We start from the raw sequence: 16972 nt of genomic DNA, 5'->3' as shown, positions 1-16972 counted from the left end.
ACACACGTCAATTCTGACAACACATAACGGCAGATCGAAGTAGGAAAAAATCCGTATGATGTTCATGAGAAAGCTAGTACCGTGCTCTCTTAGAATTGCAAATCCAGTTGCTATTATGCAGTGTAACTTTGTATGAAATTTTTGCTCAAAATTCGTTACTTTGCCAAATTCTAATTCACGTTCCTTTGTGAATTAGAAGTCGTATAGTGAATAAAGAGATTCTTGAAATTTTTGAGCTTCAACCTGTGAGCTTTAGCAAGCATATGAATTTTTCCTCTTAACTTATGTGTAATAATCCCTTACTTTGAGGTTTGTGTGCCACCAATTCTATTAAATATGCCACATAGCACCTAATTGAAGAGTCATTCTTTGGGGCTTTTTATTGGCTGCTACATTGGTTTCAAGACTTTATCCAAAAGACAATCCAAAATGTCTTAAATAAATTACCAATTTCCTAATTAACTTGGAAATTTCCCACTAATCCAACAATTAATCAATTACCCACATAATTAAGAATCATTTCAAATTACTTAAAGTACTACTTATTTTTAGCACACCTTATATACCTTACTATCATGGTCATGTGGTACCTTGTAGGGCATAAGTCCATAAATACCGGGTATTATAGTTCAGACCGTATTTTGTCCCAAAATGTCAAATTTTGACGAATTTCATTTTCTTCGATTCGCTTACCCTCTTACCTTCACGAATTTACTTATTACTTGTTTGAAATCGCATAATGCGTATAGCCTCAAAATAATCTCATTCCCAAGCTTACGTCGATTAACTTACGACGAAACTTTAACGTACGAAAATACGGGATGTAACATCTCATTTCCGAGCTTATATTAATTTAATTATGACATACTTTCACGTGCAAATACGGGGTGTAACAAATAGCAACCCAATATCAAACCTGATACCGGTAACAAAGCTCATATCAAATAAAACCTTGTTCCAAACCTTCGTACTCTGCGAATGATGAAAGAAACATGTAGAAACTCATAACCACTCACCTAATCAACAAGTCGTGGAGTTCTCTCTCCCAACAAGAACCATTGCCAAACTCTAAGCTGATTAATGATATTATTATCCAAACATACCTTATCCAAGTCCGATTTCACTAATTGCAGGTCTAATGATTTTATCTCAGCCAATACAAGCTATTCGACTGACAAGCCATGCCGAATTCCACCTAGTCACACACGACTCAATTCGTTCCTCCAACAAGTAACAACTCGAATATAATCAGAGATAGAAAGAGAGCCAAATAAGAGATTTAGGGCCTTGCCGATGCTCGAGTATGGAGCCTTGCTTGCTCAGTGAACGAGCTTGATTAACCCCCCTCGAAAGATTTGGGGGCTATATAGATGAAGCAGATGGTCAAGGGTGAGCCGAGGTACTTCAGTGTTGTTCACGAAGTGTCGGAGGAGGATTAAGGTCCTCCAAAAGGAAGGGTGAATTTGCCTAAAGCACACCTCCCTTTTGCAGAAGTCGAGGACTATGGGGTCTACCGGGGCGAGCGTGAAGGGGTATGTATAAACAATCAAATACCCTTCCACGTGAATAGTAATGTTGTCATTTGGCCCGGGGATGACCTCCCCCTTGCCCTCCCAGTTAAAGTCTACCCGGACTGTGGGTACTGTTTCCTCGGTAATGGAGCATATGTACCTCCATGTTTCCTTACCTCGGTCATGTTAACTAGAGGCCTTCTCGACGTTGAAGTCGTTCCTGATGGAGTAGCCCCCGGGTACGAAGCTCTTCAAGGGAGGCTCCTCGGCCACCTAAAAAATGATCACTTCGGTGTTTGTGGACGGGTTGGAAGATGAAGGAGCAGTTTGCTGAGGCATTGATTTGGAAGTTTTTTCCATTGGAATCGGGGAAATATAAAGGTTTGAAGAAAAAAATGAAGATTTGAAGATGGATGAAGATATGAAGATCTGGGTTGAAGATTCAAAGAGAATGTATGAAGATTGGGGATGAAGATATGAAGGTCTAAGGAGCAATGTATGAAGATTTGAGGGAGTAAAAGGTAAGTAGATAATTCGAGGGTAAGTCGAGGAATTCTAGAATCGGAAATTGAAGAAGTGAAACAGGGTCGGAGTTTTTATAGGGGAAAACAATCAATGCGCGACGTTTCGCATTCGAGGACAGTCAATCGACGGCTGACACGTGTCCGAAGTCAAAATGACGCGACTGATGGGACGTTTCGTTGACCCAACAACTCAGTCATAACATACGAATGAAAGAACCGAGGTTAACTTTTCGCTTCCCGTCGCTTCGATAAATTTACCCTCCGGAAATGAGGAGACTATTTGTGCACGGGTAAAATTGGGGGGCAACGTCTACCCCGATTCCCCGATGAGAGAATGGAGGGAGAGCAAAGATTCGCGAGATTGTAGTCGAGGTCAAAGACCCTTCATATCGATACCCTGAAAGAATGAACGGTATATCCGACATCGGACATGGTAAAGCGGCACGTCCCTGGCCGAGTGTAAGTTTTAGACCTCGGGAGACACGGTGAACGGTTATGCATGACGAATAAAGGGCCGTAATACCCGTCCTCAATCGGATATCACGGCGTGAATCTCGCTCGATGTCGATTATGGATCAACAATTACCGGGAAAAGAAGATTTTTACCTTTTTTAGACTTATACTAGGATTGAAACTCTTCTATTATATAAAGGAAAAGTTTTTTCTTTTGTAATACATGTTGTAACATGCAATTCATGGCAATAAAAGTATATTTTTACCTTTTGGCTACTGTTAAGAACTTGCTTACTTATTTCTGTTCTCAATTCACGTCTGGGCTCGAACCGAGGGTTCAATCGAGGACGAGGCCACTGTTCAATCTAATATCAAGCTTGGTCATAACACTGCGATTGGTTTGATCGTTTATTTCGTCTTTAATTCAGTTATTGCTATTCTTAACTTTTGTGTTGAATTATACCATGTATCCTTTAAACCGCGTACAACTTTAATTTTTGCCTAATTTAGGGGTAAACACTGTACTATGTTCTCTGCACTTCTACTTTATCAACAATCTATTAATCACATGCATATTTTACTGACACCACAAAACAAAGAATGAAGACCAATTAACCGGAAATACAATCTCAAGTACAAAGAATGAAACCTAATTGGCAAAAACAGCAACCGTATTCACATGAGGGGTAATTTAGTCAATAGGGTGCATATCCACGCATATGCCAAAAATGTTTGAATGGTTAATTTCCTTGAATAAAGTCTGTCTTCACTTGTCTTTCCATCCCAGCTCAATGGCTCTTCTCTCCCACAATGCCGAGAGCTTGCGCTCTTGAATCAATGCAGCTTCCGCCATTTCCCGAGCACCCTCGCATGCTTCCATCCCCATGTTGCATTTCTCCGTCTCTTTTTGGTAATGTGAAGATGCTCTCTTGGCACTCATAATTAGAGCATTGGTGTGTTCCAGATTGTCATCAGTGACATTTTTGTGCAAGTTAATTTCCCCTGACAATAGACTAATAATGTCCTTCTTCATCTCGTCATTCATATCACGATCATCTTTACCACAGTCTGCATCCACAAAAAAAAAAAACATGATGCAAGGGATTTTAAGACGCAGCTGAAACAAGAGTAACAGAAATAAAGAGCGACTCCACTGCATGCAGCCATTCTGCATTAAATCCCTACTCGGGAACGGGTCACTTCCTCTCCTTCAATTCAAAGTCCTATACAAGTTGCAGTGATATACTCAGCTTGTCTACAATCTCAAACTATCATCTAACGGAATTACTGCTTTCTTTCTCCTTTTTTATAACCGAGAAATTCCCCAGGGCCAATAGCAACAGAGGCAACAGAATTACTGAATTCTTAGGTTCCTAACTTGATAGAAAAGGCAAAAATGGGTTAAAGGCTCCTACATAGTGTGGCATTATTAATCCCCCGCCAAAGCTAATCATCATACAACTGTGTGGGCAGTTCCGAAATTTCTGGAAGTTCGGCACATAAATTCTTAAACTTGTCTGAACAACTTTTTTTTTCCCCTTTTTTCCCAGTCCACTACAACTTAAGAGAAACATATTTAAGCAGAAAACAAAAAACTTCAACCAGAAAACTAAAGATGCAACATTTCACTTTATATCTTGAGATTGTATAATTTTACGTAAGACAATTTTCAGGCTTTGAAACAAGAGCAGTGAGCTAACCTTCCAATGAATTGTTGATGACATCTGCAAAATAACACATAAACCGAAGATAAGTCATAACAGCCAATACTAATATGCATCTGGAACCAAAAATATCACAGTTGCTAATTTTGCATCGCGACACATAAGCATTTGCACAATTCCTACAAGTTTTCCACCATAAAAAGGCCGGAAAAAGAAAGAGGAACTATGAAGAAAAGGTATAATTTGTCATTTTTCCTATAAGCCATAAGAGTTTGGATGGTGCCAGCATGATTAAAACCTTATTTATGTTGCTTTGAAAAACTCTAAAGGACTAGCACTGCAGTATACTGAATAATAAGAAAGTCATTATGGGAGAATCAACATTTATATGTAAAGAAATCAATCTAACTCTCCTATTGACTTGAAAGGCTAGACGGTCACTTCTTATAAGCCAAAAATAATTTGGCAATACATTTCACTGCCTTGACTTACTTCCTTTTGGACATTCTATTACCATTAAGAACCTTCAGTTGAAATATGTGGTTCCTTCCTATTGTTAAGAAAGGACAAAGGATTCTACTTCATTTTCACTATAACAAATACAAAAAGATAAACCCCGTGGAGGGATAATGTGGGGTTCTGCAGTATACTGCAGTATACTGAATAATAAGAAAGTCATTATGGGAGAATCAACATTTATATGTAAAGAAATCAATCTAACTCTCCTATTGACTTGAAAGGCTAGACGGTCACTTCTTATAAGCCAAAAATAATTTGGCAATACTTCTTTCCTGAATACTTCTACTGCATTTGCTGATACAAAATTATTGAAACCGAAGTTAGTCAGGTATAGAGAACTTTTCCCATATGCCAGCAACATTTGTTTCAAGATACATCAAACTTAGTTCCTGCCTTTTTCCATAGCCAAACAAATATCAAACTTTAAGGTACATTTCACTGCCTTGACTTACTTCCTTTTGGACATTCTATTACCATTAAGAACCTTCAGTTGAAATATGTGGTTCCTTCCTATTGTTAAGAAAGGACAAAGGATTCTACTTCATTTTTCACTATAACAAATACAAAAAGATAAACCCCGTGGAGGGATAATGTGGGGTTCTGCTAAGTAGGCAGCTACAATTTTCTAAATTCTCACCGATTCCACATCTTGATGACAAGCACTGCAATGAATGTAAATCATAGCTTTCCTTTTAAACTGTTGGTTTATTAGTACATTAAACCAAAATCAATCGGTGTATATCTAAAGAATAGCGCGTGCTCGCTGCAGATAATGGCATATTGCCTCTAAATGTATTAAACGCTTTGCTGGTTAGAAGCAAGAATTTCAGCAATTACTACTTTCTCAGCAGTTGAGCACTTCAAATTTAAAGCATCATCTTCCTTCATCAAATAAATGTGTAAGTGAATGTAACATGCTTCAGAATGTAATGACCCATAAATTTTATCTCTAGTAAAGAAGCATAGAAATACAGGAAAACTAGATACAGGTAGATTTTGTAAATGGAAGGTTATATAAGAAAATGAACAGACCTAAAGGCAGAGAGAGGATAGAATCCCGAGAGCAATCACAAGAACAAGGAGGACATGAAGCCAAAAGAGTAGAGTTGTGCCACAGCCTTGGTGGTCTCACAATGTAAAGAACCAAACACAAACCCAACACAACCAAAATAAATCTCACACTACACAGCCTCTGCTCTGATGATGAGTGACCCATAAATGTATTTGCTCTCCTATAACAGGAGAAAAAACAAAAGATTGAACCAATGTCAGATTTCACAGCAAACACATAGGATCAACCACCCAAAAACGCACACACACACCCACATTTTACCTAGGTGAAAACAATCAAGATTTAACTTTAGCCTTCAACTCCAAACATTTGACAAGTCTTAATAGAAACCCACTTTGAAAAAATGGGTGTATTCGTGACCTCCAAAATGTGTAGAAACAAACCTTCGCCAGAGCGAGAGGGGGGAAGGGGGGGGGGAGGATTGGTGTTATCAAATCTAATTAGGACTTTGGTCTTCTTGAATCTTTTTAGGAAGATAAAGGGTGACCCAGATCCCAAAAAGAAGAGAATAAAATGCTTATAACAATTTTGAGAGAGAAAATCGCCAAAAGGAGGAGGACTCCGAGTATGGGGTGAAGAAGAAGTCTCTGCTTTTAATGCAAGAAAAGGGAGTTTTCATCATGACTTTGGACTGTTGGACACAAATTTAAATTTATGGATTTGTTAGACTTCATCTGAAGTAGTATTAGTAGTAGAAATCCAATTTAAAGAGAAAAAAAATCAGATTCAACTGCATCGGCATATTTGGATGCGAGCACTTTATGTGGGTCTAAATATCACAATGGAACTTTACATTCAAATTAGATATTTTTGTTATAAATAATCATATTGTGGAGGTCTGGAGGATGTTCATTCCTCATATATAGCTAGGTCTAGCAAAGCAAGCTTTCTAGAAGGAAAAAGTTAACTTCTCTATCTAAAACTTTTCTGTTGAAGATGCTCAGCAATGGCGGTTAACAGAAGAGAGAAAAGAGACGAAAGGAGGAAGCAATGAGAGACTTCATTGTTTAACCAAAGATAAGAACTTAGTGATAATTATACGCAACTGCCTACTACATCTATTGTGCTAACCGCTAACTAACATATGCTAACTACATTTTAATTTAACTGACATTTGTACACAGCTATTGCTCCACTAATACTATAACTAACTCATTATCTCAACACTTCCCCTCAGGCCGAGGGAGAAACAGGTTCTACATTCCTAACTTGTCTATCAGATAGTTAGTTGTGGCTTACACAAATTCTTTGTAAGTAGATCAGCTAGCTGCTCTTTGGTTTCAATGTGTTGTGTTTGTATTTGCCCATCCTAAATCTTTTCTCTAACAAAATGATGGTCACTATCAAAATATTTTGTTCGTTCATGGAATATTGGTTGAGCTGCGATTTGTATTGCAGCTTTGCTGTTACAGAACAACTGCACAAGTAGATGTACTTCAGTCCAATCTCTTTAAACAATCCAATTAGCCAGGTAAACAATCCAACTCTGCTTCATCAGAACTTCTAGAAATAGTGCTCTATCAATGCATCACCAAATTTTAACATGTATCCAGTGACTGATTTTCTTGTTTCTACACATGCTCCTTAATCGGAATCATAGCATCCTATCAATTGATTGGTTCTTTTTGTTGTTATAAACAATCCTAGACCTAATGTTCCTTTAATATATTTGACAACCCTCATAGCTGCATCCATGTGTGACTGTTTGAGAGCATGCATATGTTGATTGAGCACTTGACAACAAAAGCTATATCAGGCCTTGCCAATGTTAGATACAATAACCTGCCAATCAATCTCTAATAGTTACTCGAATCCTCAAGATGTGTGTCTGTTCATATTGCACCTATGTTATCATTGTTCATAAACTTGTCAAAGTCCTCAGAGGTAAGCTTATAGTTGAACTCAAGGGGTGTTCCCACTGGTTTCCTACCTGCCAACCATATTCCTGACACTAGTTAAAGGGCATACTTTCTTTGGTTCATTAGAATACCCTTCTTGGATCTAGAGAACTCAATGCCTAGGAAATATTTTAATTCTCCCAAATCTATCATCTTGAACCTAGACTGCTAGTCTTTCCTTACCTTCTGAATAAGCTTCAGACTGCTCCCACTAAACAAAAGATCATCCACATACACTAGTAAAATTACTAGATCATAGCCTACCTTTTGTTTAAAGAGGGAATAGTCATAGTGAGATTGAAGTGCATTGGTCAGCTTCAAATTCAATTGCCTAGGGGCTTGTTTAAGTCCATATAATGACTCATGATGTCTACACATCTTTTGTTGAAACTCCCTCTGGCTGGCAAAGCCATATGGAATACGTATGAACACTTACTCAAGTAAATCACCTTGAAGAAATGCATTATGGACAATAATCTGAAAAATATACCAACCAGATGCTGCATCCGAAGCCACTACAGACCTTACAGTTATCATATTTGCTACAAGTGAAAAAGTCTCCTTGTAATCTAGCCCTTCCAGTTGGCTTTACCCCTTAGCAACAAGTCGAGCTTTATACCTTTCCACCTCCCCCGTAGACTTGTACTTCACTTTGATGACCCACTTACACCCAATAGGAACTTTACCCTGGAAGATCAACAATTGTCCAGGTGTGATTATCTTCAAGAGCTTCAATCTCAGCTTTCATAAAATCTATCCAGTTGGGATCAGTGTTAGCTTCTGTATATGATCTAGGCTTAAGCACATCTACGTAGGCAGCAATGGATACTCTATAGCCATGAGGACAACTTGTTATAGCTGACATACTAAGAAATAGGATATGTGCAAGAGGATCCTCTGGACTCTACAATATAATCTTTAAGCCATATGGGGGGCTTAAAAGTTCTAGAAGACTTCCTCAGATCAGGAGGAGCCATAGGAGGAGTAGGATTTAATGAAGTGGAATGTTCACAATAATCAGGCAAGGGAGGCACATCAACTGAAGAAGACCCTACATCAGAAGGAGACTCTCTACCAGAAGAGTCAGAAAGATGTCAATCAGACTTAGGAAGAGTGATGTCATCTTCTGAATTTCATAACATGAAATAATGGAGAATCATCAGAAACCATATGTTTAAAAGGAAATATCTCTTCCTTAAATATGGTGTCTCTACTAACAAAGAAAACCTTACTGTGGAGATCATACAAAATATATCCCTTTTGTACAGAGGAATATCCTAGATGGACAGTTGGAACTACTCTAGGACTAAATCGTTTTCCTTAGATTGGTTGCACAGCGTAACTTCTAAAGATTCTCAGGTGCTGCAAGGCTGGATTACTCTGGAACAACATCTTAAAGGGCAAGACCCCTTTCAACAAAAACATCAGGTAATCTATTTAGCAAGTAGACAGCATTGGTGACACATTTACCCTAGAACTTTAGCGGAAGAAAGACCTAAAATCTCAAGGCTCTTACCGTATCAAGGATAGACATATGTCTTCTTTCAACCCTGCTATTCTATTAAGGATTATACATATACGAGCTTTGATGAATGACACCGTGACCCTGTAACAAACTAGTCATTTACTCATTAAATAATTTAGTGACACTGTCTGACCTTAAACATTTAACTTTGCAAGTCAACTAATCCTGTTCAAATATCAAATAATGCTTCAAAATCACTACATATTCAGCCTTGATATCCATTAAAAATTTCCAAGTGTACCTGAAGAAATCATTCACCAGAGTCATAAAGTATCTCTTACGATCATGAGTTGGGACTCTATATGGCCCCTATATGTCAGCGTGTATAATAGCAAAAGGATAAGTAAAGCAAGAAGTACTAACAGGAAAAGACACTCTAGTTTGTTTAGCAATAAGACAAACAATACAACAATAGTCTTTAGTTGAGCATTAGGCAAACTACTTGTTCACTTCAGAACCTTAAGAGGTGCATGCCCTAACCTCTTATAACACATGGAGGTAATAGTAGAACTCTTATCAACATTCAAATTGACCACAATAGTATTATTCTTACTAAAATCACTAGAAGTAGTATTTACAAATGTGATAGAAGTAAGGGTGTTAAACGGGCCGGGTCAACCCGTTTTTGGACCTGCCCGGACCGATTGAAACCCGGACTGGCCCGGACCGGTACATAGGGGGCCGGGTGGGCTGGATTACTGGGGTTAGGGGGTTGGTCCGTTCACTTTCATTCATCCGGTTAACTGGACCGGTCAAACCTAGTCAACCAAAATCCTTTTAGAACCGGTTAACCAGCCCGGCCTGGACCAGTTTAATGGCTAGATTTCAATTTTTTTAAGGTTGAAGAACGTTGGCAACGGTCAGCTGCCTTATGGCCGTTGCCCAACGTTATTATTGCACAAATAGCATTTTTGGGCAATTTTTTTATAAAATAACACTTTTTGTAATTACTAATTTATCCCTTTGAAAAAATATAAATGCACCCCCTTCTTCATTTCTTCACTCATCTCTCATTTCTCAAACTCATATTCTCAATTCAAGTTAAATCATGCCCCGTACTTTTAGAGTGCACTCATATGTTTGGGAACACTTTGAGGTGGTAGAAGAAAATGAAAAAGTTTACAAAGTAAAGTGTAAGAACTGTGGTCTAGTTTTAAATCTTCGTCTAAGGTGGGTAGGCACGGGTTGTTTAAGGAGGCATATGAAGAGTTGTCTTGAGCGTCCTCTAGAAATTCGTATTTAAGTTGATTTGAGATAATTTGTGTTATTTTAAAATTATTAGACATATTTATGCTTAATGTTTTAGTTTGTTAGATTAATTTAAAGTATTATTATGAAATGAAAATTTAGTTTTACTCTTTTTTTTTTGTTAATTTACTTATTGTTAAATGCAAACTTCAATTTGAAAGTTTGAAATAAAAAAAGCTCTTGCAAATTATAAGTGCAATTTTTTTCATCTTCACTGTATTCTTTATATGTTTACTTTATATTAATATAAATTACAATAGTTATACAAAATACAAAAAAAAAACACTAATCCGGCCCGGCCCCTTGAACATGTAACCCTTACGGTTCATTTTTTATCCGGATGGACCCAGACCCGTTAAGCCCGGTAAGCCCTAACCCATAAGCGGTCCAGATTGAAACCTGGCCGGTTTTATTTTTTCCCAACCCGGCCCGGCCCGGCCCACCTGTTTAACACCCTTAGATAGAAGACACAAGCTCATGTCTAAGAACTTCACCGAACCTTCCTGTCTTGCTGGCTTGAGAACGTAGATACCACATTCTTCTTTACCAATCCCCACTGCCTTCCTAGTAAAGAGCTCCTGAGAGATACAAAATTCAGTAAAGAAGGCAACAAAGCAATCAAGTTCCTTTGTAATCTTTGAAACTCAGAGCAAATTGTATTTGAACTCTAGAATATATAAAATATTCTTTTGTAACGACCCGATCATTTTTTGTAATTGCACCCTCTTTTCCCTTTTTATACCTCACACATGTGTATTTATGGTTTTATGACTTGTGAAGCCAGTTATTTTCATTTCGGGAGAATTTCGGATTATTTTGGACCCTTTGATTCCTGGTGTAGAAGCCGAAGTTAGAAATGTTGAACAAACTTTTACTTTTGTGAAAACGACCCTGGAATGGTATTTTGATGGCTCTAATAGTTTCGTATCATGATTTCGGACTTGGGAATATACACGGAATTGAATTTGAAAGTCCATATATTGATTTGTGTTGTTTTTCCGAAATTTGGCAATTTGAAGTTGAAAAGTTTGACCGTAGATTGACTTTTAGCTATCGAGTTTGAAATTTTATTTTGGGACTTAGAATAGGTCTGTTATGGTATTTAGAACTTGGCTACAAAATTTAGTATCATTTGGAGTTGAATTGATAGGGTTCAGACTAGTTGCAGTTCTAGAAGTTCTTGAAGTTTACTTTGAAACTTATGCGTTATAGGGTTCGACTCGTAGTTTTAGATGTTATTTTTGTGTTTTAATCATACGAGCAAGTTTGTATGATATTTTTAGACTTGTATGGATGTTTAGTTTGGAGCCCCGAGGACTCGGATGAGTTTCAGACATATTTTAGAATGGATTGAACTGAAAATGAATTGTTGGTGCTTAGTATATTGCAATTGTGGGAACCAACCTCGCAAATGTGAAGCTGACAGTGGGTGCTCAGATGTCGCAATTGTTATTGCCCCTTCTCATTTGCGAAATCAGCATGCTTTTGACTTGGTTCGCATTTGCGAACATTTTTTTTGCTTTTGGGAGATTTTCACTTTTGTCGCAATTGTGATAATGATTGAGGTTGTTAGGGTTCGCAAATGCGAAGCCTGTGTCGCAAATGTGACCCCTGCAGCTGGACAAAAGGGCTGGAAGATAGATTTTTCAATATATTCTCTCATTATTGAATCCTAGACTCGGTAGAAGGCAATTTAGAGAGGGGATTTTCATCTACAAACTTTGGGTAAATGATTCTAATCTATTTCCAACTATATTCAATCAATATATCTTAGATTTTAACATCAAAATCATATGAATCAAAGTGAAAATTTGTGAAACCTTGTCAAGTTTTTGAAAAATAAGAATTTAAGTTTTGAGAGTAAATTTGGACTCGAATTTTGAAACTAATCATATATATGGACTCGTGGGGTTATAGATAGTCGGAATCTACCCTTGAACCCGGGTTTTGACTGGGGGGCCCCGGAATCACTTATGTTGACTTTTTAGGAGAAGTATAAAAATCATAGCTTTATATATTGTAATTAATTTTTCTTGCATTGTTTGATGATATTAAGTCAATTTTGGTCAGATTTAAGCTGTGTGGAGGCAAATTTTTGGGGAAAATCTATTTTCGAGAGTCGAATTAGCCTAGTTGAGGTAAGTATCTTGCCTAACTTCATGTGGAGGAACTACCTCTTAGAATTGGGATTGATTGATTCACTTGTGCTATGTGAAAGCCTTGTACGTAAGGTGACGAGTGGGTACACGGGTAGTACGTGTTATTTGATCGATTTAGGCTACTTAGACTCTTTCCATGCTTTAATTGAAATGTTATATCATGTTCTAAATTGTCATAATCAATCTATTCTTGTGTTAGTCTACCCTTACATGTCTTAACTGAGTTGTTTAATAACTATTCTACGTCCTACTTGATAAATTATCCTCATGCTTTAGTTGAATTTGTTGCCTCTTTTATTGTCACATGTTATCTCTTTCATTGTTGACTATCATCATTTGAAGTCATTGTACATGTTATCTCTTTCATTGTTGAGTATTATTATTTGAAGTCATTGTACATGTTATCTCTTTCATCGTTGATTACCATCAATTGAAATCATTGTTACACGTTATCTCTTCCTTTGTGGGTTATTCTTCTTTAATATCGTGGTTACACATTATCTTTCTCATTGTTTAGTTATTGGTATTGAAGTTGTGAAAACCGTTATCACGTGGAGGCGAAGTTGTTATTTGTTAAGATATCCTTCTTGTTGAGAAATTTACATGCATTGCGTTTGTTGATATTCTTGTACACACCCGCTTCCCCAATTTCACTAACACCCCAAGTTGTTTGTTATTACAAATTATTACAGGCCCAAAGAATGTAAATATAAATATTACACAAGAAATAATAATAGGCCTACAGTAAGCCCAAAAGGAGATACCCAGTATTGCCTGGGCCTTCAACAAACTCTTTCTTCACAAATAGCATACCCAGATCCCAACATGGGACTATACTCATTAGTAGAGCCCAAAAACCATAGAGGAACTAAAGCCAAACCAAATAGTCACAGGTTGACCATATGACCCAAATATTGAATTATACAGAAGTCAGTTAAACAAACCAGTTTGCAGATTATACAAATAATTTGAAGAAGAGAAGCTAAATGTCAGAAACATCTCAAGTTCCAGTAGCAAAGAGAGTGACCAAAGAAACCCAAATCGTAGTGTGTCAGAGTTCACAAGGGTCTCAAATGGACCCCGAGTAGTGCTCACACTAGGGAGGTCAATAGAGAGAGTTTTGGTAGCCTTGTTTTCAGCTGGCCAAGAGGGATAAATTCAGAATAGTGTAGGTAACAAATGAGGATGAGAGAATAGTGATCAAATGATACAATTTGAATAGGTGCACTTATAGTTTAGAAGCAAATATAACATGGGTGATTAAACAAAGAACATACAAGCAAAGAGAATCAACAAAACTCAAAAAACAGGTTGATATCACAAGTTCAAACACCAAGCATATTAGGCAGAAAACATTTCGTAAGAGACAAGGGCATCAATATTTCAGAGATTACAAGATTAACATACGAAGGTACATAATACCAAACGAGTCTAAAGTAGAGCTGAAAGGATTTAAAACTAAGGGTCCAAATTATGCTGAATATCCATCACAACACCAGAAAGCAGACATACCAACTTATCAGTAAGACCAAAACAATATCAAACATTGTAAGAAAACACAAATTAAGATAGCTACTCTAAAGGTCCCAACTAATCACTTAATGATACAAGATTAAGTGGATCAAAGGCATAGTGAGTGACAAAATAGCATGGGAGCAGGTCATAGCTAGAGTGAAGGTCTCAATATAGATTAGAGTACATTCTAAGTACGAGCTAGTCATTACAAGAATTAAAAACAAAGTAGGGAAACCACTCATGGTAGGCAGTAAAGGTAGACGTTCAGGTACCAACACATCAGGCCAAACAAACTTAAGAGAGCCTAATTTATTCAAGTTAAGCATGTACAAATGACATATCTCAGGACTGAAAATTTTAGGCAAAATTAAATTCTAAGGAAGTTCAAATCACAAAATAAGTTCAACGTTAACAAGGTTGCATACAGAGATAGCCCAGAAAATTAGGTCACGAATTTCAGAGGTATAAATATGCAAATCATGAACACAGAAGAACAAAATTGTAAAAGCCAAGAGACCTAACAATTATCAGTTGAATAAACAGACAACAAGAAAGAACAAACTCCACAATACTCTGAATATTAACAAAGAGCAGTAGAACCCAGAATCATAGTGCGTTAGAGTTTCCAAGGGCTTCAAATGCACCCTGGGCAGTGCTTGCACCAAGAAAAGTTGAAAACTAAATTCTGGTAGTCTTGGCGTTCAGCCGGCCAAGAACCAAAGTATAGAACAAGAGAATGATAGAACAACTAGCTTTGATTTTTTAGTGAATCTAGTGATTAAAGATCTGTTTCAAAGGGGAAAGGGGAGGGATTTATATAGTAGTTAAATCAGACGAGTAAATAAGGAAAGAAGCAATCAAACATAAACAAAGAAAAAAAAAATATACATGCAATCATAAAGCAACCAGTAAAGGAAAGAAATCGAAAATCAATCCCTAATTAGGGTTAAACATTTTAAAATCCGTCTACTAGTATGAGAAATCAACTATTCTTCCGTATATATGGATGAGATATTGTCCAAATCTTAGAGATTGATGTTGAACGGGCCCGAATCTTAGAGATGGTACTTGCCAAGTTTAGGCAAGTACTAAGTAACACCATAGTCTTGCAAGTAATACTGAGGTAACATATAAAAGGTAAGAAAATCACAGAAGGAATCCATGATTGAGATAGATTCGGAGAAGATTGAGATGACGACTAGGGTTTCTGAAGGATGGAGGAGTGCTTAGAGGCAGCTGATGAAGGGAAATGGGGATTAGGGTTTGGGTAAGGGGATATAAGGAGAGTGGGGGTTTTAATTCGGTCCATTGATCATTTTAGATCAACGACCAAGATTCAGAGGAAGGTGGGGCGGGTCATTATAAACGAGTTATGCCCGGGTTTAAAGGGCCATTTGGGCTATTGAGGTCACTACCAGAAAATGGGTCTATGGCAACGTAGATAACACCGTTGCAACATCCACCTAAACCGTTACCATAGCTCTGTTGCAACGGTTTCTAGACCATTCCATAGATCGCGTGCTAGTAGCTTTACGGCAACGGTTCCTGTAACAGTTAGTTTTGACTGTTTCTTTAGTCATATCTACCGCAACGGTTATTTATTTCCCATGAGGCAGCGAGTTTTTTTTGCTATTGCAACAGTTTAAAACTGTTACCATAGTTTTAATGCAAGGATCATATAAGCTATTGCAACGGCTAATTAAAGATATTGCTACGGTTTTGTAATGCTATTGTAATGGTTTTACTCTATTGCTACGGTTTCTTATTGTCGAGCAATAGCTATTGCATCGGTTTGAATAACCTAGTGCAATGGTTTACATATCCTATTAGAATGGTTTTCATGACCTATTGCAACGGCTTACATTGTCTTCTAAAACATATTTTATGGCCTATTGCAACGGTTTTGGTGGCCTACTGCAATGGCTTAATTGCAACAATGATATACACCTATTTATATATAAATATTTACATATACAATAAATTACAATGCACTAAAATTTATATAAATAACAAAATAAAACTATAAATCAACAAATCATAATCTAAAAATCAAAGAATATTCTCCATATGTAAAATAGACAAATAATGTTTGACAATTCAAAAGTTAGCATACATAAGTTAAAAAAAATTGAAATTAAAAAAACTCCCTAGAACATAGGTCTTTATAGACCAACAGGCAACAACAATAATAACTATGCCTCAATCCCAAACCAATACTTTTCAATAAAGTCTTCACTGCTTTCATCTTTCCATTGCTTGTTTGCTTCACCAACATATTCAACTGGCACAAAAGTATTCTGAGGGAAGAAAAAAGAAAAAGAAAACATTTTAAGATACATCAATAATTAACAAAGGGTAAAGAGTAAGATACACCCAGTAAGAGTCCATTTTAATAAGACAGAAGAAATAAGCACTAAGATAGAAGAAGCAAAAAATACAAATGTCGACAATCCATAAATACTAGTTTGCATAAATTTTGCTTCCAAACATAACGTAAAACATTAACAATAAAATGATTTTATAGCATCTTAGAGTAAATAAAAAGAGGTAGTTGAATTCTGAATTCTTATAGAAATTGTATAGACAGGGAAAGAACCTGTAACAAAGTGTTCCTCATTACAATTAGTTTGAGATCAAAGCCACCTGATAGAGTTGCTAAATCTAAAGGCAACTCTAGTTTCTAATCATTAACAGCAGCCAAAATGCACTCCTGCTTGGGAATTGCTCAAGTTTTCTCTTTTAGGAATGTGCGTGACTTACACTTCTAAAAAATAAAGCAAGGATCTCAAGTGGCATTATTACCGTTAAAAGAGAGTTATCCACAAAACAACAACCACATACCTAGTATATTACCATATGTGGGGTCTAGGGAAAGTAGTGTGTC

At 37.0% G+C, this 16972-nt stretch overlaps 1 protein-coding gene across 5 annotated transcripts; it reads right to left on the bottom strand.

Annotated features, from left to right (window-relative positions):
- Positions 1 to 3080: 3080 nt before the first annotated feature.
- LOC104227904 (uncharacterized) lies at positions 3081 to 9494 on the bottom strand. 5 transcript variants are annotated; one of them, XM_009780273.2, is made up of 4 exons: positions 9408 to 9494; positions 5704 to 5903; positions 4189 to 4212; positions 3081 to 3556 (listed from the first exon to the last, which is right to left on the bottom strand). In XM_009780273.2, the coding sequence occupies exons 1-4, from the start codon at positions 9431 to 9433 to the stop codon at positions 3255 to 3257; spliced, it is 552 nt and encodes a 183-aa protein (XP_009778575.1). In that variant the 5' UTR covers positions 9434 to 9494; the 3' UTR covers positions 3081 to 3254. The 5 variants fall into 5 exon arrangements, with proteins under 5 accessions (XP_009778575.1, XP_009778579.1, XP_009778576.1 ...); XM_009780277.2 differs by lacking the exon at positions 9408 to 9494 and adding an exon at positions 8136 to 9151; XM_009780274.2 differs by lacking the exon at positions 9408 to 9494 and adding an exon at positions 8165 to 9151.
- Between the last annotated feature and the right edge of the window lie 7478 nt (positions 9495 to 16972).

Source organism: Nicotiana sylvestris, chromosome 12, assembly GCF_000393655.2.
Source record: "Nicotiana sylvestris chromosome 12, ASM39365v2, whole genome shotgun sequence".
NCBI lineage: Eukaryota > Viridiplantae > Streptophyta > Magnoliopsida > Solanales > Solanaceae > Nicotiana > Nicotiana sylvestris.
The sequence above is the reverse complement of the archived record's forward strand: the minus strand, read 5'-3'. Positions and strand labels throughout refer to the sequence as shown.